At 41.5% G+C, this 22,331-nt stretch overlaps 1 protein-coding gene across 50 annotated transcripts in view; it reads right to left on the bottom strand.

Annotated features, from left to right (window-relative positions):
* ANK2 (ankyrin 2) overlaps positions 1–22,331 on the bottom strand; it is a 310,153-nt gene that overhangs the window by 96,807 nt on the left and 191,015 nt on the right. For 41 of the 50 annotated variants that reach the window (XM_060278521.1, XM_060278531.1, XM_060278530.1 and 38 more), the window contains 4 exons: positions 10,128–10,226; positions 3,941–4,126; positions 3,161–3,184; positions 1,298–1,396 (listed from right to left, as the gene is read on the bottom strand). In XM_060278521.1, coding sequence (XP_060134504.1) covers positions 1,298–1,396; positions 3,161–3,184; positions 3,941–4,126; positions 10,128–10,226 — 408 coding nt within the window. The remainder of the gene's footprint in view (positions 1–1,297; positions 1,397–3,160; positions 3,185–3,940; positions 4,127–10,127; positions 10,227–22,331) is intronic. The other 9 variants (XM_060278515.1, XM_060278522.1, XM_060278553.1 and 6 more) reach the window with 1 other exon arrangement.

The raw sequence follows: 22,331 nt of genomic DNA, 5'->3' as shown, positions 1-22,331 counted from the left end.
TCTGAGATCCACATGCCAGTAACAGGCATAGCTAAAGGCAAAAGTGGGTGTAGCAATGGATGTGACTCTTACCTTGGTAAAGTAGGCTGTATTACAGCCATGCAAAAACCAGGGGCTTTTGTACACCCACACCTCTCCATCCAGCAAGCAAGAAGCATTATTACAAAACACCCAGGTGGGCACAGAGCAAGGCTGGTGAGGAGTGCAGGAAAAGCAAGGGGAAATGGCCTAGGGAGAGGACCAATTGCCCGACACTGATTTATTTCTTTTACTTGGTGGTGGTATTGATTTCCCACTTAAAAGATATTCAAAGGGACTGACAACATTTGTCAAAACAAAAACTACCCTTTTTAATCATCAACATCCAGTGAAAGTTTAAAAGCCCACATAAACCCGTTACCATGTACATTTAATTTGGGATAGAAGCCTATACATTGTTTCCTGGAAGTAAGCCCCATTGAGAACTCAGTGGGACTTGGTTTTGAGTGGACATGTATGATGGCACTGCTGTGGAATTAAAAGGCACACTCACACTGTAAAAGTACTTTCCACTGCCTGTTATAAAGCAAGTAGAGAAGGAGCCAGAAGGATTCCTTCTAGAGGAAGGGTGCGGTACAAATCCCATTAATAAATTAAAACATTCCATAAAGCAGGTGCCACAGTAGAAAAGGCTCTATTCCTGGCTAACCATCGTTTACTCAATGGCAAGTGACACACAGCAGGGCCTTCAATGTTAGCTACAGCATTCAAGTCGGACATTCATATGAACAAGGAAGTTATTAAGGAAGCGTAGAAATACGTGTGCAGAAGCCTGCTTCTATCTGCATATGGCTAGTAGCTGAACTGCAATGTGAACAGTATATACTACATATCTTAAGCATTAAAGAATATTAAAGAGTTGGAGCTTGTGTGCAAAGTACATATGTGAACAGACTAATGAGCATAAGGTATCTGCTACAACAAAGGGTTTTTTTAAGAATGCCGAAAGTTATATTAATAATTCAGTCAATGTGTTCTGAATCATGTGCATGAAATTTACATTCTTTCCCTCTACACAGAAGTGTATTGTGTAAAGATAATTTATTACAGTCTGATACTTTTTTGGGGGGGGGGATGGCTTATTTGTTGCAAGAATAAATGTAAGAATCATTAACTTTTCATAATTTTTCAAAACAGACTTGGAAATTGTTTTTAGTTTTGTTTTAATTTGAACATTTAAAGAAAGGTCATAGAATCAATGATTGACCTCCCTCCTTTCATTGTTCTCTCCATGCACAAAAAAGCAAAGAATCCATACCCTTGCTGTGAAGTCTACAACAGCTCCTCGGTTGAGCAGAAGTGTTGCTACATTAACATTTCCATAGTGTGCTGCTATGTGCAAAGGTGTGAATCCACTCTGCAAAAAAGAAACGGTCTTAATCAGAATGCACCAATTTTTACATAAGGAAGCATTTAACTTTTTTAAGCTATTATTATAAACAGAAGAGTTACTGTGACTCCTTCCTGCAACAGGTAACCAAAAGCACTATTTTCCAGTTTAATATCTGGGTTTTTCCATTTTTATTAACAGACAACAAAAAACAACCTTCTCTGGGTCTTCTACCAAGGAAAAACGACAAATCCCTTGATTCTAGCAAGAAACGATGCTTCTGAGCATGCTCAGAAGAGTCACTTCACCATCTGGACTTCCCCAGCTCATTTGACCTAGCTAACAATGAGGCAAGCTTTCACCTGGCACCAGTCCCCTCCCCTCACTATGGTCTCCTTGAAAAGAGGTCTATTCTGTCTGGGTTTCCTAATCATTCCTTATAAGCCCTTCAAAGTTTTGATAGTATATGACAGTGTTTCTCAACCTTTTTTGGGCCACGGCACACTTGTTCTATGAAAAAAAATCCCGCGGCACACCAACTCTGTGCCGCCCTGTATTTAGTTTAGTTTGGAGGGGAGACGTAAAGCATGCCACTGAAGAACTGCTGCGCGGTAGCCAGGCGGACCCACCAGGCGCAGAGCCTGCGGAGCGAGCGGGGACACGTTAGACGGCACGCACAGACCCCAGGCGGGCAGACACGGGCGCGCAGCTGCCGCCGCATCCCTCCCAGCCGCCCCAGGCAGCCGCCGCCACTCTGGCCCGGCGAAGGGAAGCCCTGCGCAGCCTTCCCCGCCTGCCTCCTCCTCCCCAGGCGGCGGCAGCGGCGCCCTCTCTGGCCTCCGGCTGGATGCCGACTCTAAATTTTGCCACGACGTGCGGCGACGAGAAGGGTGATTTGCATTGTCACGTGCCTGGCGGCCGCCAATACACAACACTGACCCGCTGGAAAGGAAGCCGGCCGGGTCACGACGTGGGCGCTCGCCTCGCGTCGTGACCCGGCCGGCTTCCTTTCCGGTGGGTCAGCGACGTGACAATGCAAATCGCCCTTCTCGTCGCGGCACACCAGCCAGCGTCTCGCAGCACAGTAGTGTGCCGCGGAACACCGGTTGAGAAACGCTGGCATATGATCACAAAACCCAGATGGTTCTTGAGACCAAATGGAGACACTTGCCCATTCATTTCCATGGCAAATTTAAGTACTGCTTTGGTTAGAAGATTAATGTTTTCTTCACCAAAGCATATTAGAATAATGGTACAGTATAACAGCTACAACAGAAAAAACTGTACACTGGAGTGGAGGGGTGGGGAGAGATACACAATCTCCCAGTGACAGATTTGAGGCTACTCTTCATTTAAAATCTATATAAACCATATATAAATGCCTATCATAAAATTAAAAGAAACATTTTACCTCAGTACCTTTGAGAAGGTTTCCACTGGGATCTCTTCATTTATCAATAACCAACAACTACCCACAGGAACCATGATGCAGATAAACATTAATGGAGTCACAGCCTTATATTACATGCAATTGCCCTGTATTTCAAATTATCCCCATAGCCCTAATGCTATTTCTAATTCCCATTTCTTGTTATCTAAAAACAATCTCCACCCTCTCAAAAGAACAAGGGAAGAAAAAACATCAAAGCAGAGGAGAAAATATACATTTTTGTCATCAGTGCACATTTAGAAACGAAATTGGGTACAGTTTGAACTGTATATGACAGGAAAATGCAGCAATTATCTGGGGGGAGGGGGGGAGTAGATTAACAAAATTGTTGTTTTTGGTACCTCAGTTGTCCTATTCACCATCATCTGTTGCAGCATGTTTTGGAAAAAAGAGGAAAGATATTACAGATTGGCAGAAAGACAGAGGCCTAAATTGTTTGCTGAAATGAATTATCTTGTTGTTATGGGAGAAAGCCTGAGCTAATGTTCAATTTAACTGTATGCAGCCCACCTTCTCTTGGGCCACAAACCGGTTTCCCACTCAGCAGCAACACTGCTTCAGCTTCCCCCTTCCCCACAACAGATTATCAAGTTTACAAAGACTGAATTTGATATTAACCTCATGTTAATTGGACTACATATTCAATGCAAAATCTGTCAAACACCCTTAGAAAGTCAGCGAAAGGAAAACTTAGAAACTGAAGGGCGATTTTTGTGCCTTGAAAATCTAACCCATTTCCTCCAGTTCTACACTGAACAATAGAGGCTTTTATTGCAGATACAGGTTTCAGCAACAACTACTAGAAGAGGAGCGTTATTATTTGCATTAATCTTTTTAAAGTAATGGAACTGATAGGAATCTCTGAGGGCCACTTAACAAAAGTATAAGTTTCTTTTTTGGTTACCATGTAAGATGTTTTATATGTACACTTAAAAAGCGCAACATCTGAATGCAGAAAAACATCTAAATTGTTTAAGGAGCTACTAAAGACTGCTGTTTCTTCTCAGTAATGAATCTGAGTTTGTCCTGCATAAAGGACAAAACAGGCCCTGGACATCCCAATTTTTAGTACGACTACCAATACTGGAGAACAAGGAGGGAGAAGCAAGCGTATTTTTTACCTTAGATTGAACATCAGCATTGTGATCATTCTGGAGCAGAAGAGCCGCTGATTTGGTGTCATCTTTCCTGGCAGCAATGTGCAATGCCGGCAACCGGACTTTCCCTTTAGTGTCATTCTCTAGAAGGATGGCTACTGCCTGATTGTGTCCTTGCTGTAATGCAACCGCTAATGGAGTGAAGCCGTCCTGTTGCAGCAGAAAATATAACATTCCGCATGAAGCCAGAACCCATATAAAGAGCTCCCACAAAGAGGTGTGTTGTACTTCACCACGCAACATTTTATTAGCCACCTACCGGTAGCAATGTATCAAACTCTGGCAACCCACCAAACACTCCAGAGAGGCCCATCTCCAAACATATTTACTACTGAATTTCACTTCAAAAATAATGTAAAAAACATAGGTGGTATTTTCAAGGCTGATGTAGTGATGAGTTATTTGGCCCATATACTGCTGCTAGTTGAATGTTTCTGGTGCTCTTTGGGGTTTTTGATGTTGGTGGTTTTTTATTGTTAGTTACTGATGAAATTGTAATTTAGCTTTTGTATATTTTTATATTAATTGGAAGTCACCAATCGATAACTAATAAATCACATATGCAATAATAATATTTGGTTGTGAAATGGCATGCTTATTCCCCCCCCCCTTATAATTTAAGCAAGCCAAACAAAATTTGCGGAAAAAAGTTTATATCAGTTCAGGGGAAGATGCATAAAATGTTTCCACTAGCCACAATCTAGAACACTTATTTAAACATGTGGAAGGGAGAGTTGAGTTTCAGACCTTCAGGTGGAAGACTGAGCCTTGGAGCTCAAAGGGTGTTGCCTGGTTGAACACAGGGCAGAACAGATGAGTGCTTGACAGGCTAGAATGAGGCAGTATGCTCCAGGTCAAGGGTAGAGCCTGGGAGACATGGAGATGGAGGCAACAGAAAAAGCTCAAGCCAAGAATGAGATGGTCCAGAGAACTAGTCCCTTTCCTTCTTGTCTCACATCCAGAGATTCAGTGCATTTTCCTGGAGGCCTTGAACAGGTCAAAAGCCTGATCTTTGGGGAAGGGATAGAACTCAGTAGTAAAACATCTGCTTTTCATGCACAAGGTCTGAAGTTCAATCTCTGACATCTCCAGGTAAGGCTGAAAGAGACTGAAGCTCTGGAGAGCTACTGCCAGTCTATGCATATGGACCATTGGTCTGACTCAGTATAAGGCAGGTACCTATGTTTGAGTTAGGACTGGGATATAGGAACACTTATGTAAAGGCTTATGTGCCACAGCTCAGTGGTAAACCATATAGGGTGTCCTTTTTTACAGAGAGCAGGCCTCTATTTGAAGGAGCTCTCTGTCTGAGGGCTGTCTAGACCTAAGGAGTCACAAAAAGGGAGAACATACACATCAACAGGGCACTAAAGTTGTCCATCAACAGTTAGTAAAACCTGAGCAGCAGACTGGGCAGCCACACAAGTCCCCTGGTGTCTTCCCCATTATGGTGAGATGTACTCTACTGTATTTCTGTTTAAATTATAGCGATTATTTCTAAATTTGCATCTACATGTATAAATTACCATATGCAAATTGAACTCTTCTGTTCTCCTTTTCTTAATGCAAATCCTTTCTTTCACAATGCATAACTGATCATGCTAAAAACACAAGTTTTGCATGCAAAAGATTCAAGCTTCAGTCCCCAGGTAGGACTGGGAAGGCTCTCTTTATGAAACCCTGCAGAACCACGACTGGTCAACATATACATTACTTAACTAGACTAATGACCTGACTCAGTACAGTATAAGGCAACATTCGATGTTTCTTTCTATTTTCACTGTGTGTGCTCAAATTCCAAAAGCGGCTTGCAACACAATTGAAGGAGGACTGTTTGGGATTAAAGTCCAAAATCCCCCTGGGCATACAGAAGGAATGATGAATTCTTGGACTGCAGCCTGTATGGTTGCTATCTAATGTTGTCAATCTAGTGTCAGCTGTTTGAGGTAAAATTACAGAAAGCCTATCCTTTGGTTAGAGTTAGGCCAGTAGGAGAAAAGAAGGAGGTGTCTTTTCAATATAGGTGAGACTCAGTTGTGTTGGCTGAAAAGAAGGATTGTTTTAGATCCACCTGGAAAGATGTGAGATGGCACCTCACCGTGCTTATGCTCACATCTCCAATATCATATTATTCTTAAGAGAAATGAATTAGTTTGTTTGGGGGGAGGTGGAATCTACTGAAGATTATTAAACAACAACAGTAAAGAACTGGGGGTTTCAAGATCAGGCAGTGACTCATCTACAAATGCTGTTTCTGCCTTGTTGCTTAGCAACCACACAGGATTTCATACTCTAGCAAAGCTGCCACAGCAACATGATCTTGGCCCATCCCAGCAACAGAAAGCATTATTTTAGGAACCATCATCAAATGCAATAGTATCCACTGAATGAAAGGATAGAGAAAACAGCTGTTAACAAAGGCAGACTTGGCTGGAGTGCAATGCTAATAAATGTCATACCATTCTGAATACCCTGGGGTGGGTTAACTCCATGCCGAGGAGGGTGACAAATGTAGGAATTGATAAGGGACCACTTTTCATGGTTGCTAAAAGTGGAAGAGCTTTATGAAAATATGCAGATTTGTCCATAGATCAACACTTTCTAAGTTTTTACTTCTGAGGCAGACATTATAATACCATAATAGTAGGGGGCGGGGGAGAGAACTTAAGTTAACGTAACTTTTGAAGGGACATGTGGGAGGTTAGAGTTATGGGTATGCTGAGCCAGTGTGGGTTAGGTCTTGTAGGTCGTAATCTGTGCTTTACAAGGAGCCTGGAAGACAACGGGAATCCAGAGCACCAGCTAAACTAAGCCTCAATGTTCAGAGGAAGTAGACCACTGAATACTAGATATGAGGAACAAGCAGTAAGGGCTGTTGGCTTCCAGGAGACAACTTATTCAAATGCTGTACTCCCAGTCAGCTCTAGCAAGGCTCTTCTGACATTATGTTCTTCTGCTAATGCAGCCCTGCTGAAGAGGTGGGCCACTGAATTCTGTACCAGCTGATGGTCTTCAAGGGCTATTCCAGGCACCCCCAAACTGCGGCCCTCCAGATGTTTTGGCCTACAACTCCCATGATCCCTAGCTAACAGGACCAGTGGTCAGGGAAGATGGGAATTGTAGTCCAAAACATCTGGAGGGCCAAAGTTTGGGGATGCCTGGCTACTCTGTTCAAAATATCATTGCAGTTACCTGAAGGGAAGGGGGTTTTGGTGGTAGTACCCAAGGTATGGAACTCCCTTCCCTCTTACTACTACTACTAGTAGTAGTAGTAAAGGTAAAGGTACCCCTGACCATTAGGTCCAGTCGCAAACGATTCTGGGGTTGCGGTGCTCATCTCGTAGTCCAAAACATCTGGAGGGCCAAAGTTTGGGGATGCCTGGCTACTCTGTTCAAAATATCATTGCAGTTACCTGAAGGGAAGGGGTTTTTGGTGGTAGTACCCAAGGTATGGAACTCCCTTCCCTCTTACTACTACTACTAGTAGTAGTAGTAAAGGTAAAGGTACCCCTGACCATTAGGTCCAGTCGCAAACGATTCTGGGGTTGCGGCGCTCATCTCGCTCTATAGGCCGAGGGAGCCAGCGTTTGTCTGCAGATAGCTTCTGGGTCATGTGGCCAGCATGACAAAGCTGCTCCTGGCGAACCAGAGCAGCGCACGAAAATGCTGTTTACCTTCCCGCCGGAGCGGTACCTATTTATCTACTTGCACTTCGTGCTTTCGAACTTCTAGGTTGGCAGGAGCTGGGACCGAGCAACGGGAGCTCACCCTGTCACAGGGATTCGAACCGCCGACCTTCCGATCGGAAAGCCCTAGGCTCTGTGGTTTAGATGCCACCCACATCCCACTACTACTAGTAGTAGCAGGGCCGGCTCTATGGGTAGGCTGGGTGGTGCGGGGCGCCAGGGCGGTGGCCTGACAGGGGGGCATCGCGCGGCAGAGTCACGCAGAAGCCATGCTGCGCCCTGCGCCCGCCCACCAGCCGCGACAAGAAACGGGGCGGAGCAGGGGCACCGGAGCGATCTCCACACCATGGTGTCAGGGCGCCCGACATGGTTGAGACAGCCCTGAGTAGTAGTTAAATTTATTACCCACCCTTCATCAGCAGGGCCCCGTACACATTACAATGATTTAAAATTCAATATTAAAAATATTAAAAAGAAATTATAGTGACTGGTATAGGGTGGGCCCTGAGTAATTAGCAGCACAAACTTAAAACTTTCAGGCATTTGCTGAGCATTAACACTGGGACCTCCTTAATGAATTACTGTTTTTCTGGTTACTAAGACTATAATAATAATAATAATGTTATTAGTTTTCAAGTGTTGTACTTTTAAAATTATTTATGACCCCATCTCTGTGATAGTTGTTACAATGAAGAATGAGCTACATGTTTTAAACCAATAAATACTCTTCAAATGGGAGACCACAAGAAGAAATCATCTTTGGGTGATAATTGGTACTAATAGCGTGAATATGTGACACCCTGAACAGCTAGGAACAAGTGACATTATGCCATGTTAGCATCATATATATTACACAATCCATATAACTAAGCCCTCTGAAAGCGGTAGTAGCCAGGAATCATTAAATTAGAGCTGTGCCCCTGCAAACGTGAGAAATGTAACTAAGTCTGGGAGCCATCAGTGGAGTTAGTTTACTGTACTTTGTGACTTCTTCCTAGGCTCTATGACTCTGTCCATACCACCACCCCTTTCAGCTCTGCTTGACTTATTCCCTGCTCTCAACATGCTCCTTACAGGAGTATAGCAAGGGGTGCGTAGGGGGCGGTGCACCCCGAGTGCCACCTTAGAGGGGGGTGACACTCGGCACGCCCCCCGCAACTCCCAAGCCGAGCCCCGCTGCCCAGTAAAAACCCTCGCTCGGCAGCTGGCTGCTCACTCACTTGCTCGGCGCGTGCTTTGCTTCTTCCTGCTGGGGCGGAGGCAAGGGGCGGGCGAGAGAGGGGCGTCAGTGGCCACTGCTGACGTCCCTCCCTGGCCCGCCCCTCGCCTACGCCCTAGCAGGAAAAAGCAAAGCGCGTGCCTAGCAGTGAGCGAGGAAGCTGCAGAGCGAGGGTTTTTTTAAAACCTTGCTCAGCGGCTTGCTTGTGGTTTTCCGGCAACCCATCCCGTAGCACACTTTGCTTCTTCCGGCTGGAGTGGAGGCAATGGGCAGGCCAGGGAGGGGTGTCAGTGGTGGCCGCTGACGCCCCTCTCTGGCCCACCCCTTGTCTCCGCCCCAGCAGGAAGAAGCAAAGCACGCGCAGAGCAAGTTTGCTGCTTGTTCGCGGTTTGCTGCTGCCGGCGCTCCAGCACCGGGATCCTCAGCCACAAGCAGTGGATCACAGTGCTCGAGTGCTGCCGCCAGCAACCTGCTCCATACGGCGCATGCATCGTACGGAGCAATGCTGCGCATGCACCGTACAGAGCGGGTTGCCGCTCCGGGTGCGCGAGCGGCTAGCTACACCACTGGCTCCTTATTCACAAACTTTTCTAGATAAAGCTTCATGATGATCAGAAAGTGAAAGAGCGACATATTGTAACCTTATAGACTATCTGCCCCAAAATGGGATCTCATTTGGTGAATGTTGAAAATAGTTCTATGGGGAGGGAAGGAATATCAAGGCCCTCTAAGAATGCATTAGCAACTAGACTGGAGATTAAGGAGCTGGATGGGGTCAAAGTGTGGAAACAATGTGTTTGAAGTTTTCTAGGACCTGAGAGCCAGACTACAGGCATCTATTTCTTTCCTGTGATGGCTCTTTTAACTGAAAAGCAGCTTGAAATCTTTCATTGGGAATGAAGGAACAATGGGGAGGGGGGGGGAGATGCTGCATAACCCTTTCCCTTACATTATTGCAGAATGCCCCTCCACCACCTGTTATCTCAACGGTTGAGGGAAAGTTGCACATCTTTCCCCTTGCAGATGAGGGAACAGCCTGAGGTAATTATCGTTTTGAGCAAGTGAAGGGCAAGAAAGAAAGGGTTAAGCAGCCCCTCCTTCCGGATGAAAGCATTTGAGGCTGCTCTTAAGAGAAGTCAGGGCAAACTAAGAAACAGGAGTGTGTGCCATGTAGATTCATCTTCACGGTTTTATAAAAGAAAAAGGCTATAGAAAGACCTGTAAATAAAATATCCAAGTACAGTACCTCAGTAGCAGTGCTCTGGTTGGCTCCATTTTCAAGAAGATATTTCACTACTTCAATGTGGTTCTCTTGAGCTGCCATGTACAAAGGAGTGAAGCCATTCTAGGGGGAAACACAAATAATAATAATATTTTCACTGAGGGCCTAAGGAATTATGACATCAAAACATGGATATTAAAAAGTAAAGCTCAGCTGCCATTTCCCAAATAAAATGAAGCAGAATGGAAAAGAAAACCAACAAATATAAAGTTCTGCTGTTTAAATTAATGATATGTGCCCTATAATAGTCTGTACCCATTTGCTGCTGCTTCACCAGATGTTTTGAACTACCGACTCCCATTTGGAAGATGGTAGCCCAAAACCTCTGGAGGACACTAGGTGAAGGCTGCAACAGAATACATGTTTTCAAACTGCTGCATGAACAAGCCACTGAAATATGAACACTTTGGCTCTTTGGTAATGATTTAGTAACTCCACATAGCTTTTTATAGCTTAGTATCCCCTTGATATCTTTTTCATAGCATTTAAAGTAATTTGGTGTTCGCTGGGAGAATTCATTACTAGACTGCTTTCCATGTAGGAAAATGGGAATGTTAAACTGGCAATAAAATTTTATAAGCACTGACGAGGAAAGGGATAAAATATATTTATTTATTGCTTTTATTTAACTGGAGGCAGCCCACTGGGCGCTATAAAACCATGGCCTCAAGAAAAAGTGCAGAAATGGCAGAATTCTGAAATAATGTATAGAAGCTTATAGTATGTGACTTTTCAACAAAATGAGCCAATAGTATTGGCTACAACATGTGTTTAGCATTTGATTGATTCTAAAATTGTGCTGACCATAGCACAGCAGCAAATTAACTCTTACAAGTCATTGTTGCACTCAGTGCAAGGCCGTAACATTCTGGATCACTACTAGTACAAATGGTTTAATATTTATGTGTATTTTATTTATTCATGAGTTCTATATATCTCCCTTTGCCAGTAGGCCTCCAAGTGGTTTACTTCAAAAACTGCATAAAACAATACAATAGAGACAAATCCATAATTGGAACTGAAATATGTGAGCATAAAATTCAGATTCCTTAGAGAGTGTGCCAAAGCAACTCCTATCTGCCTTTCCCTGGATTCAATTCATACAGTGCAGCGGATCACAAAGGATAGTTTTGAGTAGAATATTAATAAGAGTAAAATGATTTTATGAAGTTCCTAGAATTTTAACGAGTAAGCTTTGCAAATTGAAAGTGTGTCTTCCCAGCTCTCAAACAGACTGAAAGAAAGGCTAGCTCTATTGCAAGAAAGGCAAGACTATTGCTCTCCTGCCTACAAGATGACATGGCCAACAGCCAGGTCAGCGAGGCCTACATCATACCGGAAGAACATTACCAGCCAGTTGTTGCCATAGCAACACATATGTATCTGGCCAACTCTTTAAACATGTAAATGGATTCCTAACTGACTTAACCATGCCCATTACATTAGCAAAGTTCAACAGTACCTTCTACTACAGAGTACAGTCTTGCACATACAAAACTAGAAGCTTAGTGGGGAGCCACGGGAATCATCCAGACCAACCCCTCAATCCTTATACAATACAGAAGGGTGTATAAAATGGTTGTATCAAGTTTTGCTTCCTTTAACCAGTGATATATCTTTGTATTATAAAGAGTCATGTTTTTATTTACCATCATCCTGCGAATTAGCTTAACTCTAAGGTTTCAACCAAATCTATTCAGGCTTAATTACTGCATTCATGTATCCACTTTAACTTCCCAGGGAGTAAGACCCATTGAAGATAATTTGTGCCTGGACTTCAGCTCCTGCACAGCAGGAGTCATGGCTAAGCTTACCTGCAAAGTTTTCACCTTTTGCAGTTGCCAATTGCAGGGAGTAGGGGCTCTTTAACATTTACCCACACTTACTATGTATTTACAGCAGTCACGAAATTAAAAGACGTCTGCTTCTTGGGAGAAAAGCAATGACAAACCTAGACAGCATCTTAAAAAGCAGAGCAATCACCTTGCCGACAAAGGTCCGTATAGTTAAAGCTATGGTTTTCCCAGTAGTGATGTATGGAAGTGAGAGCTGGACCATAAAGAAGGCTGGTCGCCGAAGGATTGATGCTTTTGAATTATGGTGCTGGAGGAGACTCTTGAGAGTCCCATGGACTGCAAGAAGATCAAACCTTTCCATTCTTAAGGAAATCAAGCCCTGAGTGCTCACTGGAAGGACCGATCCTGAAGCTGAGGCTCCAATACTTTGGCCACCTCATGAGAAGACAAGACTCCCTGGAAAAGACCCTGATGTTGGGAAAGATTGAGGGCACTAGGAGAAGGGGACGACAAAGGACGAGATGGTTGGACAGTGTTCTCGAAGCTACTAACATGAGTCTGACCAAAGTGCGGGAGGCAGTGGAAGACAGGAGTGCCTGGCGTGCTCTGATCTATGGGGTCACAAAAAATCGGACACGACTAAACAACAACAACAACTGTGCATTTATATAAAATAACTTCCAGTGAGTGTCTAATCTCAGATTAACCCACCACATTAAAGTGTATCCTAGTTGCTGGGAAGAAATGAAGGACGATAGGAGACAAGGGGAAATCTGGTCTTTAGGATTATGAAGATTCTAAGGACTGCAAGCAGGAAACACAATAGCAAGCTCTGAAGGATTCCTATCACCTGGCATGCAAACAATCCACTCATTAATCAAAGCTCTGCAAGAAGATCAAACTTATCCATTCTTAAGGAAATCAGCCCTGAGTGCTCACTGGAAGGACAGATCCTGAAGCTGAGGCTCCAATACTTAGGCCACCTCATGAGAAGACTAATCAACAATGAAGTTCATTAGCTAACATTCATTAGTTAAAAACACTGAAAGGTGGGAGTAGACAGGCTGGCTCATCTTCTCACAGATACTGCTAACATGTACATTTTGCCTCATATCTTCACTTTCATAAGGTGCATTCACTTACTTAAAAAAGTAACGGGGTAAACTCCCATTGCTCGATTCCTGCTCCTGACAACCTAGCAGTTCGAAAGCACATCAAAGTGCAAGTAGATAAATAGGTATCGCTCAGGTGGGAAGGTAAACGCCGTTTCCGTGTGCTGCTCTGGTTTGCCAGAAGCGGCTCAGTCATGCTGGCCACATGGTCCGGAAAAACTGTCTGCGAACAAATGTCGGCTCCCTTGGCCAGTAAAGCGAGATGAGTGCCGCAACTCCAGAGTCATCTGCAACTGGACTTAACTGTCAAGGGTCCCTTTACCTTTACCTTTTAAGCTTTAAGTAAGTATTTCTCAGCCATTTCTTGCCCTTGAGTTCAAGCATTTTATTTCACAAACTGCTTGATTGAGTCCCTGATCCAGATCAGATCTGAGAGGGTAGTGGGACATAACTCTTGCCGCCCTCGTACCCATGGTCTCAATTTGGATTGGGCAATGTGGCATGCCTTCAATGTGCATTTTTGGGGGGGAGGGGAGCTCATTCCTTCACTAGAACTCATGTCACAATCTGGAAATGCTTGTTTAGTAATGCTACAAACCTAAACCCACTTATTGAGAACAAGCTTCCTTAAATACAGCAGCACTTACATCTGGGTATGTGTGGTTAAGACTGGAGCACAAATAATCTTCGTTCTTCATTAGCTATATTTTTACTTTTTGTAGTCCCTACTGAAATATGATGGATGGGCAACCCTCAGGTTACTCTCCTTCAATTCCATAAGCATGTTAAATCACCAGGAACATAAAGAAAATATTTACACTATGTCCTATGGTTTATATTTCTGTTTGTTACTTCATAATTATAGACATGACCCATTTGAGATATTGACAGCATTTCTTTCCCACTCAATTTAGAAGCTGTGGCATAGAAAAACATCCTAATGAAATTTGATGACTCTAATAGGAATGTATTCTGCAGCCAAGTAGGGAACAGCCAGCAAACAGCAGCGATTACGTGATTCTCCTTGCTCTGAATAGCACATGTATTCTCTTTTGCAAAATTTGACATAATATCACTAGGATAATCACATAGCACAAAACCCCATCATAAGGATCTGCAGATCTTGTTAGTGGGTGTAATATGTAAAACCCTCCCACACCAAAAAGCGGAGAGCTACTCATTTCTACTGTGATCACGGTCCCTTCAAAAATCTCCCGTTCTCAAAAAAGAAACTACACCGAAGAGTTACAGCTAAATCTGTTCCTTAAAACACTTGCCATTTACAAAATTTTGCACTAGACATCTCACCCTACAGAATGGAGTTCAAAATATTAAGGCTAAAATTACAAAGGACATAATTCTTACTTTTCTTTTATATATTTGCTATATTTAACTACATTCTTAATTTTGTCCAAATCATTCAAACAGCATTTCCATGCCAAATATTTTTTTTAAGTGAGGAGAGAAAACCATCAAAATCCCCCAGGTGGCATATCTTAATGTGTCACTACTATTCACATGACACAACAATTAATGGCAACATAGGGCACAGGAGGCAGCTGTGGTGTAATGGAGTTGCCTGCTGGTGATGAATGCTCATTGTTTTAACTACTGGTTCAAAAAGTAATTATGCATTTCAGGATCAATATAATCAATCAGACTGCTCTATGTAGGTGGTTTCCCCCCTTTGCTAAATACAGTGATTGTTGTCATTATGCAAGCCTCACATTTACTGTCAAACCCATCTACGGTTACTTTTTTGTGCTTATTATAGATCTAACAAAGCACTAAAAAGTCTTATTACTGACATCCATTCAGTGACATTATAGCATAATTGTGCTTGCTAAAGAAAAGAGAAAAAAAGCTGAAATTATAAAAGAATATACTCGTATAAAAGCTGCTTTTCAATTAACTGATTCCAAACAATACAACTCTAGATAGTTTTTGAGGTCCAAAATACTACTTAGGATTTGTTGTGACTCCAGTTTGACTTTCCACATCTTCTACTCTGAAAAACAAATAATCATGCTCCATACCAAACTTCTTTTAAAACTCCATCTAGTCTCATAGGCAGTTTGCTATGGAGGGCAAGTCAAAAGTCCCCTTGGGGAGGTAAAACTAGCTGACCAGTAGATCTTTAGATTTTCTCAACAGTTCTGATATTTACGGAGATGCAATATTCTGATCTCTCCCTTGCCTTGCAAAAATGTAGTGTCATCAGCATTCAAAGTGCTTTCCAGAGTGACAAAACCCAAATAAATCACTGTCCCAAACAATCCTTAAAAAAAGCTGAACAGCTTTGGTCGGCCCTCACGTATGTTCACTCCATCAAATCTGGCCTTCTTTGAAAAAAGTTTGGGCACCCCTGTCCTATACTGTCTTCACATCCCTTTTCATATCCAGCACAAACACATCATCTTTACCTTTAAAATCATATGTGATTAAAGCATGCAAAAGGCTTGTGTGAACTTATTAACTAATGAAAGTTTAACTGTCCCAACAGGACAGCTGCAAGTCTGTAATCAGACTTTATAGCAGGGCTTTGGGCCTGAGTTGTAATAGAAATGTGTCATAGAAGTATTATTTCTATGGAGGTCTCTGTTCTTGGAGTTCAAAATGCATCACAAAAGAATAAAAATTATTAGGACTCTACAAACTTATTTTGCATTATGCTCTAGGGCATTACTTTCAGCTGTACTAAAAATAATGTCTCATAAGAGGATTTTATCTCAACAGGAGAGATTCTCTTTCTCTACAAGGGTAAGTTAAGGACGTAATACCCACTTTTCCAAAGATGTTCACATTACATGATGAGGCTCTGAATATGCGTCAGAGGTTTCTATTTTTTTAACCTTCTTTTTACCTTCTTTACAGATTTTGTAACTAAAACAGAGAGCATAGAATCATGAAAACAAAAAGAGATTAGACTTAATGGGGCCATACATTTGTAAGAAAATTTCACTGGGGCGAGGGGGCAAATTTGTAAAACGAATTACCCTGTTATGAGTTATAGTGATCAAAATTATTCTGCTGTATCTAGAAAATAGTATAGGACAATTTTCGCAGAATTTTGAATAGCTATTTAATGCATTGACATTTCTCTCTGAAGAAAAGGAAAAGAAGTCATATGTCAGAGGAATTCTTCAGCCACAGGAAGAATGCCGTCATAATGGATTTGTTCAGATGTAACAATAACCTGTAGTTCACCTTTATGAGCCTGTGTGAGCCTTGGTCTTGTGTGCTTCCCCCTCTTCTTTACTTCTTCAGAATAGCCATGAGGAAACAGGTAGATTTTGCTTCTGTTTTTAACTAAGCAGAATTTGTCATTTTTTCCAAACCCACACAAAGTGCCATTAGTCTCAGGGTGCTTCAACCCTGTAGTTTGTTATTAACTCTGTGCTGCTCCTTCATGCAAATGTTTTGCAGCAGCAACACAATGTCATCTTCCTCCTCAAAATAAAATCCCATATTTTCCTCCCATACAATCCACATCTTTCATGGGTGTTTTTTCTTTGTTTGTTTTTACTTTTTGGATTTTCTGTGACAATAGTAAATTCATATTAGAAGATGCTGAAACACTCCCACTGAAGTTACAGGTAGGTAGCCGTGTTGGTCCGAGTCGAAGCAAAATAAAAAAATTCCTTCAGTAGCACCTTAAAGACCAACTAAGTTTATATTTTGGTATGAGCTTTCGTGTGCATGCACACTTCTTCAGATGAAGAAGAAGTCTGAAGATTCTGAAGAAGTGTGCATGCACACGAAAGCTCATAGCAAAATATAAACTTAGTTGGTCTTTAAGGTGCTACTGAAGGAATTTTTTTATTTTACTCCCACTGAAGTTTCTCGAAGGACTAACTCGATCTTTCTCAAAACTAAATCTGTAACTATTGTTTATAAAAGTTTATTGGAAGCTTGAAAGAGAAAAAAATCACGGTAGTTATGCAAGCCATCTTCCATTCATGCATCTTTTGGGAAAAAAATCTTTAACTGGGAGGTGGAATGTACAAAACAATGGGACATGGTTTTAGAACCCATATAGAATGTTTCTTTAGCTTTAAAATTGAGACTGGTTCAGCAACAAATTGATACTTCCAGTACACTGGACTAGCCCAGGCCTAGATCAAGGTAGTAAATATGGGGCAGTAGGGGCAAAATTAGGGTTTAATTGTATTCAATGTGCACTTTTAAAATGTGCTCAATTAAAATGTGTCTGATATTACTCTATTTTGAGTGTAATAGAGTAATAAATCCATCTTCTTAATTTGCAGGAGGAGTATATAAGTAAGCAAAAACTGAATTTGCACATGCTTACGGAATCAAGAAATATTTTCACCAGCAGCTGATGACATTTTTAAACAATTTTTTAAAAGAATGACCTAGATGTTAATTTAAAATAAACATAGAGAGCTGAACAAAAATAATCAGATCAGTTCTTATTCAAATAGAAGAAAGATTGAGCCAATTATGCTTTGCGCATCATGCAGCAAGTACTGTAGGATGTATTAGCAAAGGAGTTGAGCTATGATTGTGGTAGTCCCCAGTTTAAATCTCACCTCAGGTATGAACTCACAAGTAGGCTTAGAGTAAGCTATGACCTTCTTAGCCCTGGCCTCTACATAAGCAATAGGACGAGGATGCTGAAGACAACTGAGTTTACATAGTTGTTGTAAAGTTTACAACCAGATAAGAAAGTGCTATGAACACTGAAAAATGCTATATAAATTCCCTAAGGCCTAGTTTGGATGTAACAATGTCAATTTGATACTAGTTTTCCACCATGGTGCCAGACAAAAACTTTCCTCTATAAACAAGACTTTTGTCTTTAACTATCTGAGGCCTTTTGGAAGTACTGTAAATTGGATTTTTTAAAGTATTTCTTTTCCACTCTGTTTTAATGTATCTATATGGGGTTGGTTGTTTGGTTGTTTGTCGTTCTGGGTTGCCTAGGCAAGATAAAGTGGCTAACAAATTTTAACAACAACAACGAATTCTAAAAATCCTGCTTTCTTGTTCTCTCTGTTTCTGCCAGCATATTAGTGCTTTATTTTCTGTTGTGTGTACCAGAAATTAACTGCAGCTAAAAATTGGGCCAAATACTTGAGTCCTCATAAATATAGCCATCAAACAGGTAGGTGGGGGAGTTAAAGTATCTGGGACCATTGCTAGAATATTGTGATTTACCCATTATTCAGCTCAAGTTGAGTTCCAACCGCCTGCATTTGAGCTGCCTATATCTAAATATATAATGTCCTACACAGCCCTTTTATAACTAATTGTTTGCGTATGTATAAGGTCTAAGTGGGAACGAGATTATAATGTGTCAGAGCACCTGCCATTTTTATTATTATTATTTTGTATGAGCTTGGCTGCCTTTATTTTTTTGAGTCAATTCAATTTGGATCAGAATTCGAGGACCAAGCATCTGCTACAATGCCTGTAGACAGTGCCTGGAACATTTAGTGCTACCAATTAATGTGCTGAAAAACTAGAATATTCATTATATACTCCCTGTGAAGATGATATTTATATTTCTGGCATTTTTCATTAAAATGGGATTCAGAGTAGGTTTTTTTAAAGAAAGGACTGAGAAGTCAAATATTGGCATTGTATTAAAGCTTTTGGTGAAAAATACTGTGAAATAAAATTGGATAATGAATGTTCATGATAATTGTATAATTAGAACAAATGAAAAAAAGCTATTTGATAGCTTCTTGAGCTAAAATGAATCATAGCATTCATTTAATCTGATGGAGGAAGGGGATACAAAGAGAAACAAATTAGCCAGTGTTTTGATGTAATGATTTTTAGCAAAAAATGGAAACAGAAAAACCCTGAGCAGTGTCATGGGTGTAATATATAATTTCATACCTTCTCTTTCTTCATAATATATATTGAGACATTTTATTTTGTATGAAGTGACTGACAAATGTAAATAAAGTTATTTTATACAGACATTATCTTAATGGGATGTATGGTAAAGGGTTTGTTATGAGGTACAGTTCTCAGCAGAGCCAAGAAAATGGGCATAGGTTGGTTGGTTAGGTTTTTAAAGATGCTTTGGAGAATATTACGTAATTAGGATTAGTAAAGGTCCCTGGGCTCCCACTCCCCTCAATTCCCATCCCTCCATTTCACTTTGTTTCTTTGGTTTTAACCAAATATATTCTCCCCCACCAACTATGGGTTAGCTGGTGGACTTAAAATAAGAACTGCTGAGAGCTAAAATATCAGGGGGGAATTAAAGGGAAGCATATGATTCATGCTGTTCTATTCTGTTTCTTGGTACTCACTTCCTTTGTCACTGTAATATGCACTGTGAATCTTCTGTTCAAGAAATTGCTTTTCCTTCTTCCTTATGATGCAGTACTGCTGCCTGCTGTGAACCAATGGGGTTCATAGTAGGCCTATATATCTAAATAAACCACCTCCTATTGCAGCTTTATACAAAAACAGAGTACTGGGCTAGTCCTATAGTTCAGCCAACCCTATGAGTGACAAAGCCACCATGCAATTCACAGCAAGTGTGACCTCAGGCTTACTGAGTTCTTAACAATTTTGCAGGATGCCCAGCTAATGTAGAAAGAAAAAGCACATTCTTTATACCATCAGATAGACTCAGATTATGCAATGTATAAAATTATTTTTTGTAAGCTAAACATTCTTCTCCCACGTTGCAGTGTTATATATATATAACATAGAATCATAGAAATGTAGAGTTAGAAGGGACCCTGAGGATCATTTGGTCCAACCCCCTGCAATGCAGGAATACACAGCTGTACCATACAGGGATTGAACCTGCAACCTTGGTGTTATCAGCACCACACTCTAACCAACTGAGCTATCCAGGATATATTATAGTGGCATATGTGAGTATCTATATCTAAGAGTAATGTATGTGAATGGAGGCATGTATAAGACGAATAAAGGAGCATATGGAGTGTGTAAGAGACAGAACAAGGGCACAGAGAATAAATTATGGGCAACCCCAATCCCTGCCTCACAGCTATGATTTTAGGTGGGTCTCGGCTTGTTATTGCCAATTTACAAAATGCAACAGCATCAACAATGTGGCATTACTATAGGACAGGCATCCCCAAACTGCGGCCCTCCAGATGTTTTGGCCTACAACTCCCATGATCCCTAGCTAATAGGACCAGTGGTCGGGGAAGATGGGAATTGCAGTCCAAAACATCTGGAGGGACGAAGTTTGGGGGTGCCTGCTATAGGATATAGGAGAAGGCCTAACTCCATCACACATATTATAAAACTGCATGGGTATTGGTGGTTGTAAAAATATGTATAGATATTTAAAATCACCTAACTGTAGGTGATTTTAGATATCTATCATGGGGGCCCTTAGTGCAGTGAACGTCAGTGGTGCCACACATAGATTAAACAGTTCCATCTGACTACAGATGACCTTTTATTTTTATTTTGTCATTTGCAAATTCCTTCTACCCTTTCCCTTTCTGAAGCCTTTTCTGCTGTGAGTCAGCAGCTACCAAAATAGATCAAAGACTCCTGCCTGAGATACTGCGGCATTTCCTTCTATGTAAAAGAGAAAAGAGCAGTATTCCAGAGGGTGCCTTGCAGTTGCGGCTTGTGTATAGCCATTGTTCATTAATATTAAGCACTGAACCTGACTACAGATTTAGTATGTTTGGGACCAAATTTTTTATTTTTATTTTATTGCTAAATTAATGACCAAGTGCACAACTCACAAGCCCTATTGATATGAATGGTCTTCTTGCAGAGTTCCATCCCATCTCAAAGGGCTTTCTGCATGTGCACAAAGGCCACAATCCACTGGACTCCTTTGTATGCATCAATTTTCCCCAACCTTCAAGTATCAGCTTGCATTGTGACAGAGTAATGCTGCTCTTTGGCAAAAGAAAGGGAAATTAATGCAGCATGGCAAAATTTGAAATTTATAACAACCCTGTACAGGTACTGAATATGAACACAATATATCAATTACATCAATGATTTTAGACTCCCACTGAATCCAAACCATCATCTACATCAATGATCTTCAGATTTTCTGCTTTAATAGCAGGTTAAGTTTTAGATAGAGGCAGAATTTAGAAATGAATTGCCCACCCACCCCATTCCAAAATAGCCAGGTGTTCGGAACCTGAGCCAAATAAATAAGTTCAGGCTATTTCAAACTATTACATTATTATTATTATTATTATTATTATTATTATTAATCATATTTGTATACTGCCCTTCATTCAAAGATCCCAGGGCAGTTCACAACAGAAAGATACAAAATACATGAAGCAAAACCAATAACACTCCTTCCACAAACACATTGAAAAAGCCATGGAATGTTAATCAGCCAAATGCCTGGTTGAAGAGAAATGTTTTTGCCTGGCACCTAAAGATATCTAATGAAGGCATCAGGTGAGCCTGCCTTTCCCCATCCAAAAAACTTACCTTTCACATGCAGCATTGGATGGTGTGTATGCAAAAGAGGGGTTTATGTCATAGGCCAGCATTATCCCTGAAAATGTTCTCAGTGTAAGGCTCCGACTGCAAAGATCCCTGGGGGTTGCAGTTGGACATGCATTCTGACAAACTATAATTCCCACAGACCTTTACGATAGAATCTGCTCAGCTGTTAGGTATTCAAGGCTAATGAAAGTCTAAATAGCTGCTCTCTCCTTCACACATATCTCCACTGGCTATTACTGTAAGTTCTGGGGAAAGGAAAGTGAGTGGCAGGGCTGGCGAGGTGAGGGAGCAGAGACATTAGTTACAGGGAAGAAGCATTAGCGTGTTATGCTGTTGTGTTGGGGCTTGAAGCACATAGGGAAAGTGGAGACAACAAGGAGTTGAAGTGAAGATTAGGCATAGGTCAAGTTAGGTCTAAGCAAAGTGAAGGCAGTTCTCCTATAGCAGGTCAGGGCCCTTGGCAGCTATGGCAGCTGGGGTTTGAAAGATGCCATCTCAGCCCAGAGCCAGGGCCATTCGAAACCTTTTTGTAGGTTGACTAGCACTGCAGTTGGGCCCACCTCACTGAGGAGATGGCTGTGCTGACTTAAAGGACTCTTGTCTAACTCTGCAGTAGCCAGCTGTAGAAGGGATGAAGGAAACTACACTCTCAGACAAGGAAGACCCACAGGCGAGTGATGAAGGTCCTTTCTATGTATTTCCTTCTCATCGATGTGCCATATTCTGAGGCCATGGAAAGCATTTGGAAAGGGTCATTTCCACCCCCTAAGTTTCTCTTTATGAAGAAGCTTAGAAAGTACCAT

Source organism: Zootoca vivipara, chromosome 9 (assembly GCF_963506605.1).
Source record: "Zootoca vivipara chromosome 9, rZooViv1.1, whole genome shotgun sequence".
Lineage (NCBI taxonomy): Eukaryota > Metazoa > Chordata > Lepidosauria > Squamata > Lacertidae > Zootoca > Zootoca vivipara.
Note: the sequence above shows the minus strand (reverse complement) of the source record. Positions and strands in the feature narration are given on the sequence as shown.